This window comes from Balaenoptera borealis (assembly GCF_965194805.1).
Source record: "Balaenoptera borealis genome assembly, chromosome: 12".
Classification (NCBI taxonomy): domain Eukaryota; kingdom Metazoa; phylum Chordata; class Mammalia; order Artiodactyla; family Balaenopteridae; genus Balaenoptera; species Balaenoptera borealis.
Window position 1 is genome coordinate 50,344,830 of NC_138869.1, and position 19,712 is coordinate 50,364,541.

General features: G+C 53.3%; 2 protein-coding genes and 2 long non-coding RNA genes across 13 annotated transcripts in view; 3 read left to right on the forward strand and 1 right to left on the reverse strand.

The window, feature by feature from the left end:
• The window catches only part of LOC309608541, a 27,916-nt gene extending 18,117 nt beyond the window's left edge, over positions 1-9,799 (forward strand). The window contains exons 4-6 of one of the 3 annotated variants that reach the window (XR_014232946.1): positions 6,250-6,486; positions 6,884-7,893; positions 9,721-9,799. This is a non-coding gene — a long non-coding RNA (uncharacterized lncRNA). Of the gene's footprint in view, positions 1-6,249; positions 6,487-6,883; positions 8,495-9,720 lie in introns of those variants that run through there. The other 2 variants (XR_014232947.1, XR_014232948.1) reach the window with 2 other exon arrangements.
• The window catches only part of CCDC13 (coiled-coil domain containing 13), a 31,137-nt gene that overhangs the window by 10,192 nt on the left and 1,233 nt on the right, over positions 1-19,712 (reverse strand). Inside the window, exons 3-12 of one of the 3 annotated variants that reach the window (XM_082348485.1) lie at positions 17,967-18,220; positions 15,683-15,825; positions 14,009-14,098; positions 9,876-9,992; positions 8,527-8,631; positions 6,220-6,381; positions 5,430-5,606; positions 3,316-3,522; positions 1,635-1,774; positions 1,070-1,153 (exon numbers count right to left, since the gene is read on the reverse strand). In XM_082348485.1, the coding sequence (XP_082204611.1) occupies positions 1,070-1,153; positions 1,635-1,774; positions 3,316-3,522; positions 5,430-5,606; positions 6,220-6,381; positions 8,527-8,631; positions 9,876-9,992; positions 14,009-14,098; positions 15,683-15,825; positions 17,967-18,220 (1,479 nt within the window). Of the gene's footprint in view, positions 1-1,069; positions 1,154-1,634; positions 1,775-1,814; positions 2,442-3,315; positions 3,523-5,429; positions 5,607-6,219; positions 6,382-8,526; positions 8,632-9,875; positions 9,993-14,008; positions 14,099-15,682; positions 15,826-17,966; positions 18,221-19,712 lie in introns of those variants that run through there. The other 2 variants (XM_082348484.1, XM_082348486.1) reach the window with 2 other exon arrangements.
• On the forward strand, positions 9,932-18,092 carry LOC309608549. 2 transcript variants are annotated; one of them, XR_014232957.1, is made up of 3 exons: positions 9,932-11,724; positions 12,264-12,408; positions 18,007-18,092. It is a non-coding gene; the product is annotated as an uncharacterized lncRNA (long non-coding RNA). The 2 variants fall into 2 exon arrangements; XR_014232958.1 differs by lacking the exon at positions 18,007-18,092 and adding an exon at positions 17,898-17,983.
• ACKR2 (atypical chemokine receptor 2) overlaps positions 18,129-19,712 on the forward strand; it is a 73,844-nt gene continuing 72,260 nt past the window's right edge. For all 5 annotated transcript variants that reach the window (XR_014232898.1, XR_014232899.1, XR_014232900.1 and 2 more), the window contains exon 1: positions 18,129-19,547. The gene's annotated coding sequence lies outside the window, so the exon portion shown is untranslated. The remainder of the gene's footprint in view (positions 19,548-19,712) is intronic.

The window sequence follows — 19,712 nt, forward strand, 5'->3', positions numbered from 1 at the left end:
GAGCACTGTAAGTTCCATGAGGGCAGGGCCCGCACATGGTCGGGTTCAGTAAATATTTGTGTGTGGTGGAAGAAACAAGATTAAGAACCAGCAGTCTGGGCAGCCCAGGGCACATCGGCTCCTGTATCCCTGTGGAGTGCAAAGGTCATGGCCACATAAGCCTGGAAGGGACCTTGGGGGCATCTTGTCCATCTTCTTGCCTCTACTACTGTGACAACCACGTCAGGTGACAGAGCCTGTCTGTTTTCCTTGTGGTGTGAGGAGAGTGTGGCAGGGGCCCTTGAGGCTCAGAGTTGGGCCCCTCTCTCCCAGTGCCCTTGTGACCCCAGGCTGCTGGATGGGGCATCTGCAGGGGTGGCCTTGGCCCACGGGTACCTGGGCTACCAAACGTCAGGCCAGAAGTATCCCAAGCACTTCTTGGGGAATAGCAGCCCAAGGAGGACCGATTTGCCGGAGCCACACAGCAAGTCAAACGTGAGACGAGGGCCCCTCAGAGGCTCGACCGGAGCCTGAACTGACCTGCCCGAGGAGTGGGAATGGCAGCTGACAGCAGGAGCATGGCTCCAGTGGACAGTGGGTAGGGCTCGGGACGGGGCTCCGAGGCAGGACAGAGCCACCCTTTGTCTGTGAGCTGGCAGGAAGAACAAGGGCCCATTGAAGCCCTAAGGCTTGATTCTATCAACAAGAGGGGGCCAGAGAGCTGAGGGGATATCAGTGGCTTAAAGTGGGAACCCATATGACGTGCAATTCTCCCCCTAGAGATGGACTCTCAATGCGCAAGAGGAGGCAAGGAAGGTGCTGGGCTCCAGGCCCTGGAAGATTCCTCGTGTTAACTCTGTGGTAGCAGGAAGGAACACTAGACCAAGACTGTAGTTCTGAAGCCACTTGCCCTATCACCTTGGATAAGGCACTGGACCTCCCTGACCCTCCATGTCCTTATGGAACCTTGGAAGAGTCCCTGGACTTGGCCTGGCCTCGGTTTCCCATCCTTGTAATGGGATGGCAATACTGACTGAGCAGTCAAGGATGGGAAGGCCTGTGAGGGCCCGGGGGGGGGCTGGGTTCCTACCTGGGTGAGGGCCCGTGAGGACCGTGCAGGGAAGGCCATGTGAGAGCAGATTCCACCAGTGTGTGGCCCAGGCTGGTCACGGAGCTGTGCGAAGGCGGAATGGGCACATCACCACGGGCAGGCAGGCTGGGCCCAGCTGCGCGGGGAGCAGGGGCCCGCAGGGAACCGGGGAGCCAGAGGAGGGGGACATCACCGGCCCTTGCAGCAGCCCTGTGGATTTGCTGCCCTCCTTTCCAGAACTCTCGCTTGCTCAAAACAAGACAGGAGCAGGGGACATCAGAGCCTCGAACAATCCAACACAGGTGTGTTTGAGAATCCTAGAAGCAGGTGAGATTCGAGGCCAGCTGGGAGAGGATTTTACAGGGAGCCGCAACCAAACGCTCTTGAAGTAATAGTATCTGGACCTAACTGGCTCCTTCACGCAGATGCAGGGCTGACGGAAGCCCCCCCGCCACTTTGGAAGGACAACACCACAGACATCATAAAATTGCACCCGTGGCTTCCCATCCTTTCTTCTGAATAATTAATATTCACTTTCCAACCCCTCCATCCCACTTTGTCTTACCGAGAAGATCCAAGCCTGCCAGCGTGATCGCCTGCTGAGGCCGGGGACTTGGTCAGGCCCGGGTCCTCGGGGAACTTGGTGGAGGCCGGGTTGACCTCGGGCCCACTGGACCCCTCGCCTACTCCTTTATTGCGAAGATACTGCAGGGAACAGATGTGGGTTCCATTCTCAGGGCTTTGGCTCAGAGGCCTGGAGAAGGCAGGAGGGGGCCTTGGCTTGATTTTGGGGCTTTCAGGGGAAATAAAGGAGGCTTCTTTTCAGGAGTGCAAAGCGAGGCCTGTTTGGTGAAGGCGCCCCTTGCATTATAATGACAGCTAATAATGCCTCTCTTCAGAAAGGGAGCTTCATGGCCAAAGGAGGGTGACCAGGCCAGGAAGCTGTTCCACATTCAGGTCCCAGGGGGAAGTATGGGGACAGGCCTACCTCTCTAGGTAGCCCCACCCACACGGATGAATGCCAGGTGTGACTTGAGGCCACTGGCCTTTGTCAGCTGGAGACACTCAGACCTTCCCCCATGCCTCCCTCTTCCGGATGGCTGGTGGGGCCGGCTGAAGGAGGAGCACTGGAGGACCCCCAGCAGGAGGTCAGGCTGCCATCAACGGTGGGCCAGTTGGTGTGAGCCCCAAACAACCTGGCATGTCCCCCAAGCCCTGCCCATCCTGAGAAAACTCGCAGTGTGTGCCAGCTTGTCTGGTGGGTAGTGCTTGGCCCCAGCTGTCCGGTGGCCTCTGAGGTGAGAATCAGCCTTCTTTTGTGTGCCTGGAGCCAGGACAGCGGTGAGGTGAAGAGGCTGTTCCTTCCAGGCCTCTGCCAAGGCAAAATATCTTCAGGAGCTCACTCCTTAGACGAGCATTTACTGAGCAACTACTGTGTGCTCAGTCCTGGGCCAGGCACCATGGTCTTTTTCCCCTCAAGGAGAGGTTGGGGGAGGAAACAGGAAATTGATCACACAGCGTGACCAAAGTTTGGCTTGGGAATGTACAGGGAGTTAGGAGAGTGCCCAGGAGGGGCACGTAACCCAGAATGGGAGCCCTGGAACTTCCTGGAGGAGCTCTTGACTAATAAGATCTAAAGGCTGAGGGGGAGGAAAGGAAAGGTTTGTGCTTCAGGCATGTGCACAGGCCCAGAGTGGGGAGAAAGCAAGGCCATGGAGGAGCTAAATGGTATCCACATGACCAGAGTTGTGGAAAGTGGGGAGTGAAGAGAAGATGCAGGAGGGAGGGCAGCAGGAGCTAGTCACATGGCACCCTGGAAAACTGGACGAAGGAGCATGGCTTCCCTTCTGCCATCCCACTGCCTGGAATGTGGATGTAAAGGCTGGCACTGTGGCCACCATCTTGGACCATGAGGATGAAGGCCACAGCTGGGGAGGGAGAGGGTGAGCTGGCAGGAGCCCGAACCCTTGAGGCTTGAGTGAGGCGGAGGGTGATGGGGAGCCACAGACAGGTTTTATGTGGAGCAGGGAGACAATCTGGTGTGTCCCTTTGAGAGGAAAGGTGTGTGCACAGTGGGCCGGGGAGCCAGATGGAAGCAGGGAGCCAAAGTGGGACCAGGTAGGATGTGGCGCAGCCCAAGTGAAGGCAGGTGGGGAGAAGTGGAGGTGGCTGAGGTTTCTCTGGATACCGGATGGACTTGCCAGGACGTGGGAATAGATGCTGGGCTGAGCCAGCGCCCTACTCACCTGCATACTGAGTTGCCTGATCTCCACCTCCAGCTGCCGCACCTTGGCCTCCCGCTCAGCCACCGTGGCCCGCAGCTGGGCCACGAGGCTGCTGCTCTGCTGGGCCTCATTGTTGAGCTGCTGGTCCAGGTGGTGCCGGGACACTCGCGTCTTCTCCTCCTGCAGGCTCAGGCTGCCCAGAATCTCCTGTAGCTGCTTCAGCTGGTCCTGCGGGGCCAAGTGGGAGGGTGGGCGAGGGTCAGCCATGGCCCTGGGTAAAGAAGGACACGAGAGAAGACCGCCTCCTCCCACCCCCAGCTCCCACCCCTTCCCTGCTCCCTCGGGAACCTAACAGTGGGACGCTAGTGTTTCCCTGAGAAGCAGGAGGAACACCTTGCCTGTCCTCAGGGGGGGTTCAACCAGGCTTTCCTGTCCTCAACTTCTTTCTCCCTGAGATCGGGGCTAAGAAGGACATCCACGGGGCTCTCGGGACAACAGAAAACAGCTCAGGTGGTGGCCCCTCAGCCAGTGGGTAAAAAGAAGCCCTATCCCACTGTGCTGGAAGACCACCTTTGAAGGTAGTACCTGGACCCCTCACCATGGATCCTTCAGCACCTGATGGAGACCCCATCCCTGGAGATGCTCCCAAGGAGACCTCTGGGGTGGAGGCTTCCTGCCTGGGGGGCTGAGAAGGACCATATTGGCGACCTGGAACAGGTGAGGGCGTTGTCTTCACCTCATTGTGGAGGAAATGGAGGCCCAGAGAGCCCAGGACACACTGCTGGTGAATGGCAGGGCTAGGGCTTGTTTGCAGCTCTCACCATGCACCTTCAGTGACAAAGAATAGTGGCTCCAGGGACCTCAATGGACATCCAGCCCACACCTTATTTAAAAACTGGGAGCTGAGGCTTCCCTGGTGGTGCAGTGGTTAAGAATCCGCCTGCCAATGCAGGGGACACGGATTCGAGCCCTGGTCCGGGAAGATCCCACATGCTGTGGAGCAACTAAGCCCGTGTGCCACAACTACTGAGCCTGCGCTCTAGAGCCTGTGAGCTACAACTACTGAGCCCACGTGCCACAACTACTGAAGCCCGTGTGCCTAGAGCCCGTGCTCTGCAACAAGAGAAGGCACTGCAATGAGAAGCCCGCGCGCTGCAATGAAGAGTAGCCCCCGCTCGCCTCAACTAAAGAAAGCCCGCGCACAGCAACAAAGTGCCAACGCAGCCAAAAATAAATAAATAAAATAAATAAATTTATAAAAATAAAATAAAATAAAATAAAAACTGGGACCTGAGGCTCAGAGAGGGGATGCAACTAGCCTAGAATCACACAGTGAGGTATGAACAGAGGGGGCCCAGATTCCAGGTCTTCTGTGCCCTGCCCACCACCCTGCCTGGTGAATTATTATGGACCAAGGCATGCCTAAGCCAGCGTCAGTTCCCCCTTGCACCACTGTCAAGCCAGCCATGACCACCCCAGGGGCCTGTGGGCACAACTTGGAATTCAGAGGCCAAAACCCTGGGGTGGCTCAGGCCCCAGAGAGAAAAGGCCAGGTTAGGGTCAGGAAAGCAGTGCGGCTTTGTTAATCAAAGGAGGTTTTACGATCAGATAAATCTGGTTTGAATTCAGTTGTGTGGCCTTGGATGACTTATCTAGCCAATTAGAGCCTTGGTTTCCCCATCCGTGAAATGGGATTATGTGTCCCTAAGGGTTATCTTGGTGACTAACCATTATAAACCACACCGCACGTGCCCAGAAACGGGGGTGCTGTATGCTGTCACAAAGACAAGGATATGCACCAGCGCCCCCCTCAGTTGTCCCTTCCGTTCCTCCATGAGAAATATCCCAGGGTGTAATCCCATTTGCTGCCCCCTCATCCTCTTCTTTCTGCTCTGGGGTCCGCAGGTGCAGTGGCTTGTGCCCGGCATCAACCTCACATGACACGACCTGTACTGGCCCTCGGGCAGCCTCTGAGCTGCTCCCGTACTTGCGGCCAAGCTTTGGGGCTGGGCCCGCTGGAGGCAATGAGCTCCTGGGTTATGCAGGTGGCGTTTTGGGGCGAGGGAGGGCTCCGGAGGGGCTGGGGCTGGGTCACAGGTCTCTGGGTGGGGCGGGGGTCCCAGAGGTGGCTGTACCATGAGGGCGTCGATGAGCTCGTCGTCATGCCGGCCCTTCTCCACGAGGGTCCCCATCTGACTCCTGAGGGTCTTCACTTCGCTCGACAGCACCTTGTTCCGGGACCTCACGCCCTCAAACTTCTTTTTCAGCTCTTCGAGCTCTCTCTGGAGGGCATCCCGCTCCGCTGCAAGTTTCTGTAACCAGAGGGCGCGGTCACGGGCAGCAGGGCTGAGTGGGACTCGGCCCACGGCTGAGCCCTCGCTCTCACTGGCTGGTGAGGCCAGAGCTGGGAGGGGACTTGTTGAGGTCACAGAGCAAGTCAGTGGAGCCGGGCCCCTGACTCCCAGCCTCGGCCTCCCGGGGTATCAGGCAGCCCAAGCACATGATGGACGTGACCCAGATGGATGACAGCCCGAGAACACAGGGGCCAGACTCGGACACGAGAGGAAACCCACTGGCCAACGCTGGGTGTGTCGTCCCGAGGACCCTCAATCCCTGCCTGAGAGGCAAAAAGAGAAAAGCCATGCTTCGGTGGACAGCGCCAAGCCTGGGGTTCAAACTGAAGTGCCTCATTCCACCAAGAGCTAGTTTCAGGTCCAGCATCTCCAAAACAGCCAGAATGGGGCCACCCGACGTTCATGAAATGGGCCTTGGGTGAGGAACCAGTCAGGCAGCTCAAGGGGGATGGATAGGATGGGAGGAACATGCACAGAGGTGACCCCAAACCCCAGAGCTCCAAGTCCTCACAGGGGTGGTCGTGGTCTCCTGGCCCCAGGCGCCCCTGACCTCCTTCCAGGCACACATTACCTCCCAGCTTTCCTGTTTTTCCCTCTCCAGGTTGCGGATCCTCAGCAGATTTTTCTCCTGTGCCGACAGCTTCCTTGGATCGGGATAGACAGACAACTCATCACTGGCTGTTTCTACCGACCGGCTCCGAGTCTGTCCCAGCTGTTTCTCAAGCTCTCGAACCTGAGGGTGGTTCCACGACAGGCCTGCAGTCAGACTCGACCCTCAGGGGGGCTGCCCTGTGATGTGACAGGAGACCCCACTAGACAGACGACAACACGGTTCCAGGTGGACGTGGCGGTCCCTAGGAGAGGGACTGGGGTGGGGGAGGGATGGGAGGGATCTGCGGTGGCATCCTGAGCAAAACAAGGGGAGACACTAGGGAGGTTTAGCTTGGAAAAGAGAAACTTCAAAGTAAATGAGAAAAATCACCCTATCTCTGAGGCCAAGAAGCAGATGTGTAGCCCCAGGAACTTGGGAGGGAAAGGATAGCAGGTCTCAGTACCAGGAAGAGCTAACAGACAGGCCACCCCAGCCTGGGCGGGCTCCTCGGGAGGCTGCGGGCTCCTGGCCACTTGGAGGAGATGCTGCAGAGGGCGGGCAGGGTTTGGAAGCCGGGAGACCAGCTCAAAGCCTCGCTGGCTGTGTCACTGTGCACAGATTACTTAACTTCTCTGAATCTCAGGTCCCTCATCTGTGAACAGGCCTGTGAGTACACGCTGCATAATGTTGTTATGAGAATTCAGTACCCTGAACTTGTCTGAGCCTGGGAATCCCCAAGACGCTTCTTGGGATGACAAATCTTGGGGCCCACTCCATACCAACAAGTCAGAGCTCCCGGGGAAGAACTCGGGGATCTGCATTTTAAACAAGTGCTACAGGTGATTTTTAGGATTAGGCAACTTCGAGAAACCCCAAAATGGCCTGGGTGAAGCCCTCAGCACAGGGGAGGTGAATGTCATCCGACAGAACGATGGCTTTATCACACTGGGTTTAAAGTGGATAACTCCTAGGGTCCTTCTAACCCTGATTTCCATGTCAACACAGCATAAACGATGGAACAAAGTTGGGTAAACCTGAGCCAGGGACAAAATTCACTAGGATCCCTGGTAAAGGGCCTCAGTATGGCTTTGAAAACACATTTCAGTGCCCTCGTGTGGCACCGTGTGGTAATTCCATCTAAACGTTAAAGAACACAGTACTATTACTTTTAACCGTTTGTTTACACAGCTTAACAACACTAACAATAATAACTAATGTGTTGAGTGTTTATTATGGCCAGGCACTGTGCTGGGCACTTCCCAAACGATATTTCACTTAACCCACAACAACCCTACAAGGAAGGCATTATTATTTCCATTTTACAGGTGAGGAGACTGCGACACAGAGAGGTGAAGAGGTTTGCCCAAAGACACCAAACTTATAGACCAGTGACTGAGGCCAGACTCAAACTCAGGTCTCTTGAACCACAAGGCCACACACTGGTCGTTAACCACAGTTTTTCAGAGACCTCTCCCCCTTCATGTTGGCTTCAGGGATCCCACAGGAGACCCTGAGGGTACAAGCCGCCTGGGAACCTGGGGATGAAGGCGATGCACTTGGCAAATAGTGGAAACGACACACCTATTTGTGTGACTCTTGGTTTCTTGGCACAGCTAACCTTCGGATGGTGTCTCCTGCATGCCAGGCACTGTGGTAAGCAATTTACACATCTGTACTCATTCAGTCCTCCCAACAACCCTGTGGGGTAGGCACTGTCATTATCCACAGTACACAGAGGAGGAAACTGAGGCACAGAGAGGCGAAGCAACTTGCCCAAGGCCACACAGTTGGTGGGTGGTGGGCTGGGATTTGAAGCCAAGCAGTCTGGCTGTGGAGCCCCTGTTCCTAGCCTCTAGAGATGCTCCAAAATATTTAGAGCGTAAAGAGGGAGACAGGCTAAGTTTTTTTTGCGGGGGTGGTAATTAAAACCTTCAAAAGCCTAAAGGCATCTGGACGAAACTGGAAAAAGCCTACAAGTACAACAGTCACGCAAATTTACATGAACTAGGGAAAAAAAATCTGCCTGGAGTAAAATAAATCAAAGGCTCTGGCATTTGTTGAGCGCCAGTGCCTGGTATGTAGTGTTATATAAATGCTCGTTCACTTAATAACAAATGAAAACCAGGCTGCTTGGGGAGAATGTAAAACAACAGCCCTGCAAGTGCGCTCTGCAGAACCTAAAGGCCTTTTTTGGGTTCTGTGTCTCTAATGTGGGTCAGCGCGGGTCTTTCTGGGGCATTTCAAGCCTTACGTTCAGGGCCAGGAGAAGTCTGATGACTCGCTCACCTTGCTCTGCAAGACGAGAATTTGTTGAGCCCGACCCCTCCACGTCCCAGGCGAGGACAGGAGCTGCTGGATGTTCACATCTTCCCCAACCTCACTGGTTAACACCTGAAAAAGGTGAGGCCTTCAGTATGGCCGGGGGAGAGGGCTCTGCCAGAGCCCAAAAGCTGCTGCACGTGCACAAACAGCGCTGGGTGCATGGGGCTCCCTGAAGGCCCGGCCTCCACCTGCACAACCTTCCCCCTTCCCCCGCTCCCTGCCTCAAAGGCCAATTGACCACGCTCCAAGAGCAGTTCTCCCTGGGAAAGCAGTGAACCCATCATCCCCAGCACTTCTTGGTGATGCTTAGAGCAGACAAGGAACTGCTGACAATGCCCAGGTGGGGCCCCTTGCCCTTGACACATTCTGGGATGAGTGAACCACAGAGTTGACCAAGACCTACTCCAAATTTGTTCACCTGTCTCCCAGAACTGAGATCATTCTGGATGGCTCCAGGGAGGACATGGCCACAGGGCCTCGCCCTCTGTGCAAAGCCACTGACAAGGGGCCATGTCTGAGTGCAGCACAGAGCGGGGGGCTACCGAATGTCACTTGGGGATGTTTGGTTCCAGAAGGGTCCAGCTTTGGGGCTGTTGCAGAGAGGTGTTCAGGCCCAACTTCGAGGCTTTGAGGTGGAAACAGTACACCCCAGCTTGTGCCCTGGGCCGCTCTGCAGCCTGTCACGGAAACCCATCTAGCGTACCAAGTCTCTGGTGCTTGTTTCCACAATAGAACTCTGTTTTGGAAATCTTGGCTGGCCTGAGTGGTTCCAGCAGGAACCGCTGCTGGTGGTACAAATGCCAGAGAATTCACTATGTAAATAAAAATAAATAATGAACCAGCTGGGCCTGCCTCCCAAGTCCGAGCATTTTCCTTTGAAAGGGGCCTTTAACACACAAACAACCTTTACATTTTCTAATATTACAGACAGCAGAGGGCAGGAGATGGGTCTTGGTAGGCTTCCAAGTCCAAGGTGGCTTATTAAGGAGATGCCCAGGATCTGTTGGGGTGCACATAGCACAGGGAAGGTTTAAGGGCCCCTCCAGGGTGGACAGCACTGTGTTCCCCCGTCCAGGGTTGGGGGGGCACCACAAGGGCTTCTATGCAGGGCCCCGCAGGCAGCCGGCAACCCCCCTCACCTGCTGGGTCTGTTTCAAGGGCTGGTGGAAGGAAGTTACTGGATCTGAGCCTGACCCAGAACAAGCAGCATGATGCTCATGGGGCCAAGCTCCTGAATGGAAGCCATTGTCCCAGCCATGGCCTTCCCAGGCCCAGGCCCACCCACGACGACCTGAACCCTGGCCTGGAAATACCTTCTGGGCCACCCGGAGCTCCTGCTTCACAGCCTGGATCTGGTTGCGGAGGTCACTCATCTTCAGGTTTGTGGCCGCCAGCCTGTCCTGCAAGACCTTCACCTCTGGGCTGTCCTGCTAGTTGGGAAAGACAGGAGGGAGAGCAGTCATTTGAGGCCTAGATAGTAACCATAATCACAGCCCCCGTTTATCCAGGTATGTGCAGGTACCACACGAAGTGCTTGACGAGGAGGAACCCATTTCATCCTCACAACCCCTGTGAGGTAGGCTCCGTTACCGATGCAGAGCAGAGGCTGGAGGGGGGTGACCCCTCGGCTTGGGGGACGTGGTAGGTAAGGGGAAGCGTGGATGTGGATCCCGGCAGCCCAACTTTGGGGGCTGAGCCCTGTGCTCCGAGTGTGGCGCACACAGGGGGACGTGGGTGGTGGCCGCAGACGGGGAGCATCTGGAGGGGGCTGCTTCCCAACCCCCAGACACTCCCAGGCTGTGGGCTCTGCTGTGCTCAGAGACTGGCATCATAGCAAATCCATCCTCAGGATGAAGAGGGAACTGGCTCCTTTAGCGAAGGCAGCCCCAGCTTGGCAGGAGGGCCGTGACCATCCCAACTTGGGGCCTTCCTCTCCTAGAATTGTCAGACTGGGCCTTGGGCTCCCTTTCCCGGCAGTGAGCTCACTGAATAGAAATAAGGACCCAGTTTAATCCCCAAATGCTCCATTTCTGTGGCTTGAAGAACTGCAGGAGCCACGAAAACTCTGCCTGCTGGAACTCTTAGCAAAGTCTTTTTTAAAAAAAAAATATTTCATTTAAACTATTTGGATGAAACTTTTCTCAAATGTGTTCCCCATTTATGACTTAAATAGAAGTTCCTGAAACTCTCAGAACTTTGACATTAAAGGGACTCCAAGGTCAGCCCATTCAAACCCTTTCCGTAGGTGAGGCAGATAAGGTCCAGAGAAGGGAAATAACATGGCCTCACAGGCACACAGCTGGTTGGGGTGACAGAAGTGGGATTAGAGGCCTGGTCCCTCCTTTGCACTGGCTGATTCTCCCAATATAAGCTTTTGCTGATGCCAGGGCATCGCGGTGACAGAAACATCGGTTGGTGGGTTGAGTGTCCCATCAGGCAATGACACTAAGAACATCTGCTCCTGTCCCAGCAGATCGGGTGGACTAGACTTCTGGGAAACAGGATGGGTCCTGCAGCGGCTTTCTGAACTTTCCTTAGTAGCCACAGACAAAACCGCCTGTGAACGCTAGCGTGAAAGACAGATCCCAGAAGACTGGGTCTGGGGAGTTCCATGGACCCCAGAGGCTCTGGGCAGCCCCGCTGAAAACCACTGGTCAAGGAAACTAGACCTGCACACAGGGCCCAGAAGGCCTGGACTCATCTGGTCTTCTCATCTAGGAAACGGCTGCTTCCTCACAGCACCCCCAGGAGGCCAAACAGAGGAACCAGTGTGAGCAGAATTTGCAAATTGGGAATTTACATAAAACACACGTGCATCTTTCTTTAATCTATATTTCTGTATGTCCTTCCGCCGCCTGGCTGTGTGCCATCCCTCCCCACTGCTGTTGGGAGCCTCTCTGCTCCCCTGCTAAGCTGCTGCTTTGAATCTGCCCTGCGTTGGGAAGCAACAGTCCCTGCCTGTCAGATCTTTGGTGCCCTGAGCCCCCTGCTGGCTCTGGTGGGTGGCGGTACAGGAGCCGTGAGAGCAGTTGGGAGCCTGAGGGCACGGAAAGAGCACACCGATTGGATCCGGGTCTGAGACCCAGGCGGCAATAACCGTCTCCAAGCCTCGTTTCCTCTTCTGTGAAATGGGGGCACGTTATACCAGCCTCCGGGGTACATGTGAGTATTGATGGGATAACGCACGTAAAGGGTGCCCTCTGGGGCAGATTCTGATGGGGGGCGATGCTGGGGGGCATAGCCTGGCTTGGGTGGGCAGCTGGCAAAGGCGGCTGAGGGCCATATGGTGTTCTGGTGAGGACATCACCCTCTCTGCTCTGCCAGGCCCCAGACCTCCCCTCCCAGGAAGCTGAGCCAACCCTACCTGCCTGACATCTCAGAGCTGTTTCTGCCCAGAGTGAGATTTCACAGCCTTTGTGGGTGTTTTGGGCCTGGGCACGCCCTTTCCCCACCCCGGGGCTGTTTCCTCTGAGGCGATACCGGAAATGGTGTCCATGGGAGCAGATAGCGCCAAGGCCACTCACACCACAGCTTCATGAGGCCCCACGCGGAGTGAGGGCGCTCAGCTCCACTCTGGAATGTGCTTGGAGCTCTGGGCTGGGATGTGGAGTGAACCTGCAGGCTCTGGAGTATGGCCCAGGCTTGGATCGCCCTGAACAGTCTAACGAGGGGGACATGGCTATTGTCCTCTCTCTGATCAGAAGATGCCCGGGAAAACACGTGTCCTGAGGAATGGAGACTGCAACCCACCACGCACTCTTCCGTCAGAAACCTCCCAGGCTCTCTGCAGCCACAGAATGAAGTTGGACTTCCTATTCCACCTACCATCAAGGCCTCCCTCCACAGGTGACCCCGGCCCAGCTTTGTTTGGATGTGTTCCCCTTTTCCTCCTCAGGGGCCCTGGGCTGCAGCCAAACGTTATCCAGCTGATGCCCAGCTAACAAACAAAATAGGAATATTGATGCTTTCCTGCTCTGAGCTTGCACTGCTTCTGCTGGAAGGGCCACCCCCATCTTCCTGCTCCAGCAAGGCCACCTGAGGAAGCCCTCATCCATCCCACCTCCTGGCTGCCTCAGGTAGAGCGTATGCTCCCTCTGTGAACCCAGAGCCTAGGGGCTTTCTCTGAAGGCCCTGTCCCCCTCCTTCCTTTAGTATGCCTACTCATCTCCCCTCTTGAACCCCCTGTGGACAGTGGGCCTGTCTTTGATTCTCTGTGTTCCAGGGCTCAGAACATTGTCAGGCTCAACAAGTGACTGAACAAGTAGTCTCCCATTTAGGACAGCCCCAGTCAGAGATACGGATAAACAAGGGGCAGCTTAGAAGTGTCCCTCAGAGCTGGGAAAGGCACTGAATGACACTCAGTCTAGCGTCTGCTGAGGGCAGAGCCCCTCTGTTGCCTCCCCAGCAATGAGACAGATCTACACAAGACTAGCCTTCAGGAGACACGTTCACCCCTGGAACCTGAGGGGCCCATCACTCGAGGGCAGTATTCTCCTCAAGACAGGCACGAGGCGGCTTGATCTTGAGTCGTAGACAACAGGGAAGATCGGGTGGAAAAGGGGCACTGAACTAGGAGTCCTGAGGCTTGGATTCCGTTTCACCAACTCATTTGGCTTCTTAAGAAAACCATGGGGGGAATTCCTTGGTGGTCCAGTGGTTAGGACTTGGTGCTCTCACTGCCGAGGCCCCAGGTTCAATCCCTGGTCGGGGAACTAAAATCCCATAAGCCGTGAGGTGTGGCCAAAAAAAACCACGAAAACCAAGGGGAGGCCTCCTGGGATGTTCTTGAGACTCTTAGCTATTTATTGTCTGGCTTGGGCTCCATGCTTCTCCCCGGTAGCCCACTGGGTCAGACTGCCTTCCTTTCATGGAGCTGCAATTCCCATACCCTGAGTTTGATGGAGGCTCATTGGCTTAGAAAAAATGGAATCTTGGGAACAGCCCCATTCCCAATAGTCACTTTTACGCTGTAGATTTGGAGTTCCACGAAGGGAAGACTTCTTACAATATGGATTGCCCCAGCAAAAAGCAGGGTTCCATTGAGGAGGAGTGAGCTCCCTGTCCCTGGGGTAAGGTAGAGAGGCTGGATGTCTCCCCAGTAAGGATGCTGTAATGGACATCCTTTACAGCTGGGCTGAGAGCAGGAGGCTAATTGGATCAGGTCTTCCCTCCTGGTCCTGAAATTCTAGGATTCCAGGGTCCTCAGGCCCCTCCTGACCTCCCTCTCTGGGGACTAAATCAGAGTTAGCCCCTCACCAGCCTTCACCGGGGCATTCTTGGCCTCAGACGGTAGACTTGGCCATTGTCCCCTGATGGCTCTGAGGATGCTGCAATGGCTCAGCAATGGGGCGGACACCGGACAGAGGCACCTACGCCCCCATGGAAGAGGGGAGGCCCAAGCCCATGGCTGCCTCACACACTCCCCAGCACAGAAGAGAATTCATACCAAGGCTCTGTCTCCCATCTGGGCCTTCGGCAGCTTGGCTCCTGCGTCGGTGGCCCCCTTGGCTGGCAGCCTGGCCAGGGCCATCTGCAGCTGAAAAAGCAAACCCGGCACTTAATATTTAATTCTGCTCAGCAGTTGCGGCGCCTGAGTGAAGGGCTCTGGTGCTGCCGTCGGATGTGTGGTCACGGATCTCAGCAGTCCGTCCCTTCAGCTCATTTTAAGGCCCATTAATGGAAGAACTCTCCTTTACAAGGCGCTCTGCGATGGGAGAGGGTTTAACTGATTGTCTGCCCCACTCCCCAGTCGCAGCCTAGGATTCACGAACAGCTTAGTAAATAATGATTCTGCAACCGTGGTCTGCATCTAACAACAGCCTGGGAGGCGGAGAGAAAAGGAACTACGGACTTCACGTTACAGTTGAGGAGACAAGGTCAGAGACACTGAGAAACCTGCCACTCAGGCTCATGGCCTGGTGGCCAAGACCACTGCTGTATACAGACAGCCAACCAACCCTTTAAGGGTTTCCCAATTGTCCTTCACACAAAGACCATCCCTGTCTGACAAGGCTGGGCACAACCCGCCCTCCTACCTCTCTGACCTCATCTTGCTCCAAGCTCGGCCACATTGGTCCCATTTCAGGCCTTTATTCCGATTCAGGGCCTTTGTACCTGCTGGGTCCTCTGCATGAAGGCCTCTCCCCGACCCCTCCGAGTCTGGCCCCTTCTCATCCTCCAGGGACCCACTGTGCATACTCCCTCCTCTAAGGGGCCCTCGATGCTGGTCTGTCTCCAGGAGGGCAAGGACCAGGCCTATTTTGCTCCCCACGGTCTCCCCAGGGCCTGGCCCAGAGCCTGCGATGGTTCTCAAAAAATACGTTATAGAAGAAAGAAGGTCTAATTCAATGCCAAGTGTAATGATTGTGGAGGATTTTGGAGGGCAACAGAACTGGATCTGAAATTCGGCACCACCACATGCTGCGTGACTTGAGAAAGCCTCTTAACCTCTGCCAGCCTCTGCTCCTCCAGCCACATAAGGAGAAGCTGCGTAGGTTCACTCTAGCTCCTGAGGGACCATGAACCGCTGGGGGCTTGTGCCCTCTCTCGACTGGAGGGGTTTGTCATTAGCTGTGGGAAGGTCGGGGCAGCAGAAAGAGGAAGGTGGACAAAAGTGAGACGAACTGGTGGAATGCTCCTGGCTCTAGCTTCAGATTAGCAAGGATCCCTGTTAATGTATTCAACAATGCCTTTCTCGTGCTAACTACCTGCTAGGCACTATTCTAAGCATTTTACAGTGTTAAGTCATTTAATCCTCAGAAAACCTTGGGGTGAGTGCCGTTATAACTGCCACGTGACAGATGGAGGAAACAGGCACGGAGAGTTTATGCCTGGCTCAAAGTCACAACACAAGTCAGTAGTGGAGCTGAGATTCACACCCAGGTGGTCAGGCTCCAAGCTTGCATCCTCCTTGCTGTGTCAGGCTATCTCTCCACCGCCTGCGTCCTCCTTGCTTCCCGACACTTTCCCCTCTCAGGATATGACAGAGACTGAGGGACTCCTTGAAAACACTGACCCACCAGTCCTTGGGAAGGACCTACAGTATCTAAGCGTGCTCCCTCTCTGGAGGAGTGGCGTGGGGTACAGGGAACCCGGGGCAGGAGCGCCTGAGGCCCCTCACCTCTTGCTCCAGCTCCTGGATGCGGTTGCTCAGCTGCCTCACTCTGGTCTTCGCACCCTCGGACTCTGCCATCAGCACCCGGTTCTTTTTGGACAGCTCAACGATCTTGGTGGCAGTCACGTCCCCAGCCACACCAGCCGTCCCTAAAATGAAGGAAAACAGTGAAGTCAGTTAAAAACACAGGCCCACACATCGAACAGGCTTGCTGCTGCTGGCCTGGGCCAGCAGCCATTTGGGCAACTATGAGTAGCTGCCCTCGGCCACCTCGTGTCTGTTGAAGAGGATTAGGACACATCAGGAGAAAGGAGAAAGAACCTGGGGAAGGAAACCAAACCTAGAAATACAAATGGTCCAGTGGTGAGTTCTCTGGTTATGTTTTCCTCCCAGGACCCAAAAGCATTACAAATCCTGGAACTAGACATCAGAAAGAAGTCTAAGAGAAGCCCTCTCTAGTCCGAAGGGCAGGAAGTGGGGCTAAGAGCGAGCCAGGGCTCTCTCCCAACTCTGTCTCCAGACAAGCCCCACGCTTGAAGCTGCAACCCCATTATAATGGGGGCATCAGTGAATGGGCAAGTACAGAAATGCTAAAATATCTGGGTAAATATAATAGACTATTTTGCATCCTTCAGTTTTTTAAAACGTATAATGGTTGAAAGCAAATATGATAGCATAGTCTGATGGGATGTTCAACATATACAGACATAATACATATAAAAGCTGTAATATAAGGGGGGAGGGTAAATGGACTTATATGGTGGTAAAGTTTCTTCATTCCACTTGAAGTGGTAAAATATTAATTCTAAGTAGACCATGAAAAGTTATGTGTGTTGTAAGCACTAGCCCAATCACTAAAAAAATTGTACGAAGAAATAGAAAAACTAAACTAAAGCAAACACTAAAAGTCCACCCAAAGGAAAACCAGTTCATCAGCTGTCAGCAGCCTGTCACTCTAGCCTGGTTTAAAAACATGAACTGAGACTGTCAGACTTTTCTCTTCAAAACATGAAGTTGGAAATCAGAAATGGGGACTTCTGAGCGAGGACTGGATTTAAGAGGTCTTGAGGGAGGCTCAGGGCTGGCACTCAGGAGAGGCCATGAGCACGCCAGCAGAAGCAGCAGAAGACAGGATGTGGGGCAGGCTGGAGAGGAGGGGGCAGGCCCTGTCTCCCAGGTCTCCTGGGGTGAGGAGGCACCTCCTGCCCTCCCTGGAGCCCATCAACTTCTCGACACCCTTGCAGAAGCTGCCCCTTCGCATCTGAACCCCGAGCCAGGTTAGGTGTTGTCTTCTCTTCAGTGTGGTTTTGTTTTAGACAGAAGAGGCCAAAGAATGGAGGGAAGCACAACAGGCTACCAAGGGCTTTTAAGATACCAGATTCCCCTTGTTTTTTAATTCAGCACTGGTCCTCTGGGTGCACCTACTCTTAAAGTCATTTACTAGCAAAGGCAGAGAGAGACGCTCTGGCAGATGCCAGGTGAGGCATCACGCCCTCTGTGATTGCTGACACTGACTTTGTGCTTTCTCACTCAGCCACCTGGGAATTGCTCAACGGGCGTACATCGACCAGAGGACAATCAGGGCCAAGGTCCCCACCAGATCTGTAAGAACAAGGTCTAGCTCATAACCACAGAGTCAGTGGTCAATGTCCAGCCCACACCCACAGGGCTAAGGTCATCTCCAGGCCCACAAAGCCAAGGTCCCTAACAGACCCACAGGGTCAAGGTCTCCAGCAACAGAACCAAGGTCCAACTCCGACCTGAAGGACCAAGGTCCACTGTACATGCTGCTGGATCTCAGGAACTCCTCCCAGAACAGCTAACTCCCCTGTCTTGTCCACCCTTCTGGAGCAGCAACAGCAAGTGGTGTAGAGCAAATGCCTACTTCCACTGGGGCTTTTTCACGTCCATGATACGGTGTTTGAGCCAGAGCATCCAGATAGAACGGATGCCGTTGGCCCACCGAACATGCAGCGAGCATCACGGAGAGCTCTTGTCATGAGTCCCAGCGGGGTCACCCACACTACCTGGAATGCCTGCCTTCTGCCCCTGCTGTTCTCGTGCTTCCGTTTCCCAGCATGCTGGCCTACCTGGCCTGCTCCATTCCTCTCCCCTCTCCCTCACTTCCAGGATTCATCTGGACAAGCTTGAGCACAGCTGAACCTTGCACTGTCTCTTGAGCACCTGCCCTCTGGAACCTGCTGTTTGTCCTGCCCTGTAGGCTCCATGGCAGCTGGGCCAGCCGACCTGGACTTCAGAGCAGAAACTGTCGCAACAGCGGTGGAGCTACCTGTGAAGGCAAATCTGTCCTCTTCTATTTTCTTTTTGAGGTGTTTGATTTCAAAGTCCCTCTCCTTCAGCAACTTATACAATCGCCCGTTCTCATCCACTGTTTCCCTGAGTTGATCCCGAAGCCGTTCGATCTCGTCTTCAAGCATCCTGCAAGGCAAAGGCAGAATCACAGGAACCGTTGGGCAGGGGTCAGGCCTCCACAGCCCAGGTTTGTTGTACCTGGTTGGGCACTGGGTGGAGATAAGAACTGGTCTGTACAAAATAGGAATGAGAAATTAAGGGAATCTCAGTGAGCAGATTTTTAACACACTGTTCTCAAAACTGAACGATTAAGGATACACACACAAGTGAAAGGAGAAAGAAGTTTTCAATAACGTGGTTTACTACGGATTCAACAGAGGTATATAAAACCCCACCCAGAGAATTCATACTGTTTTCCAGCATCCATGGAACATGCATAAAGATGTATTATAATTTAGGCTTCAAAGGCAACCTTAGCAAATTCCAAATAATGGACATCATACAGACCATTTTCTTTAATGGCAATTGACTAAAATTAGAAATCAATACTAAAAAGAGAACAAAAGTAAAATAAAAAACAGAACTCCAAACCCATCATATGCTTGGAATGGAAAAAAAAACCCACACACATACACACACTCCTAAATTATTTATGGGTTAAGAAGAAATCATAATGTGTATTATGAAGCATTTAGAATGGATTGACTGTAGAAGCAATATATATGAAAACTTGCGAACAGCAGCTAAAGTGATACTTAGAAGGAGATTTTTAGCCTTAATTGCGTATGTATATTAGAAGATGAAAGAGGAATTGTCTAAGCCTTAAGTTGAGACCAGGTCTCTGGGTCTCAGGTAAACCCAATAGGAAATCAGAATAGGTGGCTAGTTTTGTATACTACAATTGTCTTGCAAGTCATTTTTTTAGAACTTTAATACGTGAGAAACATGTGACTGGTGGGTCTGTGATCACTTCTACCATTAGGCATGGAGCCAGCTCCATAGAGGCAGTTGCTCAGGAAGTAAATAAGTTACAGAAATTATAGATAACAGTAATTATTAACTAACAGCTATTATTATTGTTGGTGTTATTCTACCAACAGCTCAAGTCTCCACAAATGCCAGTTTCTCTGACTTGGGGAAAGATCGTTTGGGACAAATGGTCTGGGGTTAACTTAGAGCTAATATTTAGGAGCCGTATGAATTTTTTCAATTATTGAGAAATCTTTATTTTTTCCTAATTAGCATTTTTCAGTAGAACATTGTGAAAATCGAGAAACCATGAAAAGTAGAATTTGCAGATGGAGAAGATAGATTCTGGGTGAAACCAGAAGCAAAGAGATAGCTCAACAACTGCTGTGATTTTTTTTTTTTTTTTTGCAAAATGACTAGCAAAGAATTTTGTTTCAATCCAGACTCCTGCTTCTAATAACCAATATAAATCAATGCATCTGTGTGACATTGGCAAATTTAAAACAAAATGAGAAGATTCTGGACTCCTTTCAACTGTTTCACCAACCATATAAAAGCAAGGAATCCATAAATTGCTTCTTCAGGACAGGTATGTTTATGTGTCTTTATGTGTCAGGAAAGGGAAATTGACACAGGAGAACAGTCCCAGATGAGGTTTGGAGTAGTGATCACCTGTGAATCATCAGGGCCAGCCAACCAGCTCCTCAAAAACCAAAACACATTTTTCACGAAAGAGAGACTACGTAAGAAAATT